At 53.3% G+C, this 1,456-nt stretch overlaps 1 protein-coding gene across 3 annotated transcripts in view; it reads left to right on the plus strand.

Moving 5' to 3' along the window:
• RBM48 (RNA binding motif protein 48) overlaps positions 1-1,456 on the plus strand; it is a 15,948-nt gene continuing 14,492 nt past the window's right edge. For 2 of the 3 annotated variants that reach the window (XM_025191079.1, XM_025191080.1), the window contains exon 1: positions 1-135. In XM_025191079.1, coding sequence (XP_025046864.1) covers positions 22-135 — 114 coding nt within the window. In that variant the 5' untranslated portion in view covers positions 1-21. The remainder of the gene's footprint in view (positions 136-1,456) is intronic. The other variant, XM_025191081.1, reaches the window with a different exon arrangement.

Genomic DNA, 1,456 nt, shown 5'->3' on the forward strand with positions numbered 1-1,456 from the left:
CGCGGAGGGTAGAGGCGGAAGATGGCGGCGGCGACGGGCGGCGAGGGCCGGGGCGCGTGCGGGCATCACGCTCAGCGGGACGTCTGCGCCTCGCGCGCCAAGTACCGCGAGGGCCGCCGGCCGCGCGCCGTGAAGGTGGGAGCAGCGGTGCGCGGGTCAACCTGGGTTGCGCATGCGCAACGCCCCATAGCGCCGCCTTGCGGACAGCGGCGGCGACGGGCTGGGAAGGGAGAGGACGCGGGTGGATTCGCGCCACCCTCCCCCGTTTCCGGCCCGGTGCTGTCTCTTATTGCACCCACTGTATGGCTGACAGGTGTTAGATGAGCTTTTGGGCATGCCGCACCCTTCAGGTGATCCAGAAGTCTCTGTGTAGGAAAGCCTCTGACATTTCCAGCTATATGGTTAGTCCGATAAAAGATGTCAACCGAAAACCCATGTTACTTTTCACACCTTTCCTGGACTGTCATGGCTGCAACAAAACTCCAGCCTTATTACAAGAAAGATTTGGGACTCCTTCTTTGTCAACACCACTTTAATTGGCCAGAACAGTGACTTCTTAGGGTTGCAGTGAGCTCTACCAGGAATTGGCAACCTTTTGCTGACAGCAACACAAATGAATGCAGCCAGGGAGTCATAACGCCTTAATTTGACCAGTCATTGCCCACTGGAGTCAGGACAGGTCCCTCAACTTGCCCAAGACGTGGCATGTGCTGCATGGCATGCTGCTGCCTAAGCTGTGTGCGGGCAGGCTGCCTGCCAGGGCTTCTAGGAGATGCCTGCCCCTTGGCTACATGTTGCAGAAGCAGCTGGCGTGAGTTTTCTGTGTGCTTGGCTCATTCCTCCTTGGGAAATGTGGGATCAGAGGGTCTGCAGAGATCTGCTGTGTGGGAGCCCAGGGGGAGGGAAAGGAGGCGAGCAATGAGCAGGCAGCTGGTTTTTGGCAGGCCAGATAAAATCTTGCAGGCTGAATCTGGTTTGTGGACTATAGGTTGTCAACCTTTGTACAATATAAAACAGGGGTGTCCAACCTTTTTGAATGTGGGGCCGGATCACAAACTTTTCATCAACCAGTGGGCTGGCAAGCCATATTCAAAGACCTCACAGGAAGTGGTATCACATCAGGAAGTGATGTCACGTGACCTTTGACACCAATGAAGTTGCAGGAAGTGACAATGAAATAGGTCTAAATAACCAGTTCAAAACTGTCCCTCTACAGCATCCACCTCTGCCACTGTTTGGGACAGGATACTGAGCTAGATGGACCATGGGGCTGACCAAGCATGGTGCTTTTTATGCTCTTATGTTCAGAAGCTCTTATGTTCTTTGGCTGAGCTTCCAAACTATGGCTGAGATTTGCAAAAAGGGGTAGATAGGCATGTTACAAAGTTGTCATAAAAGATTTGGAGCCCTCTAAATCCCATTCATTTTAATGGAAGTTGGCCTTTTGACTCAGCTT

This window comes from Alligator sinensis, unplaced genomic scaffold (assembly GCF_000455745.1).
Source record: "Alligator sinensis unplaced genomic scaffold, ASM45574v1 scaffold1011_1, whole genome shotgun sequence".
In the NCBI taxonomy this organism is placed as follows: Eukaryota; Metazoa; Chordata; order Crocodylia; family Alligatoridae; genus Alligator; species Alligator sinensis.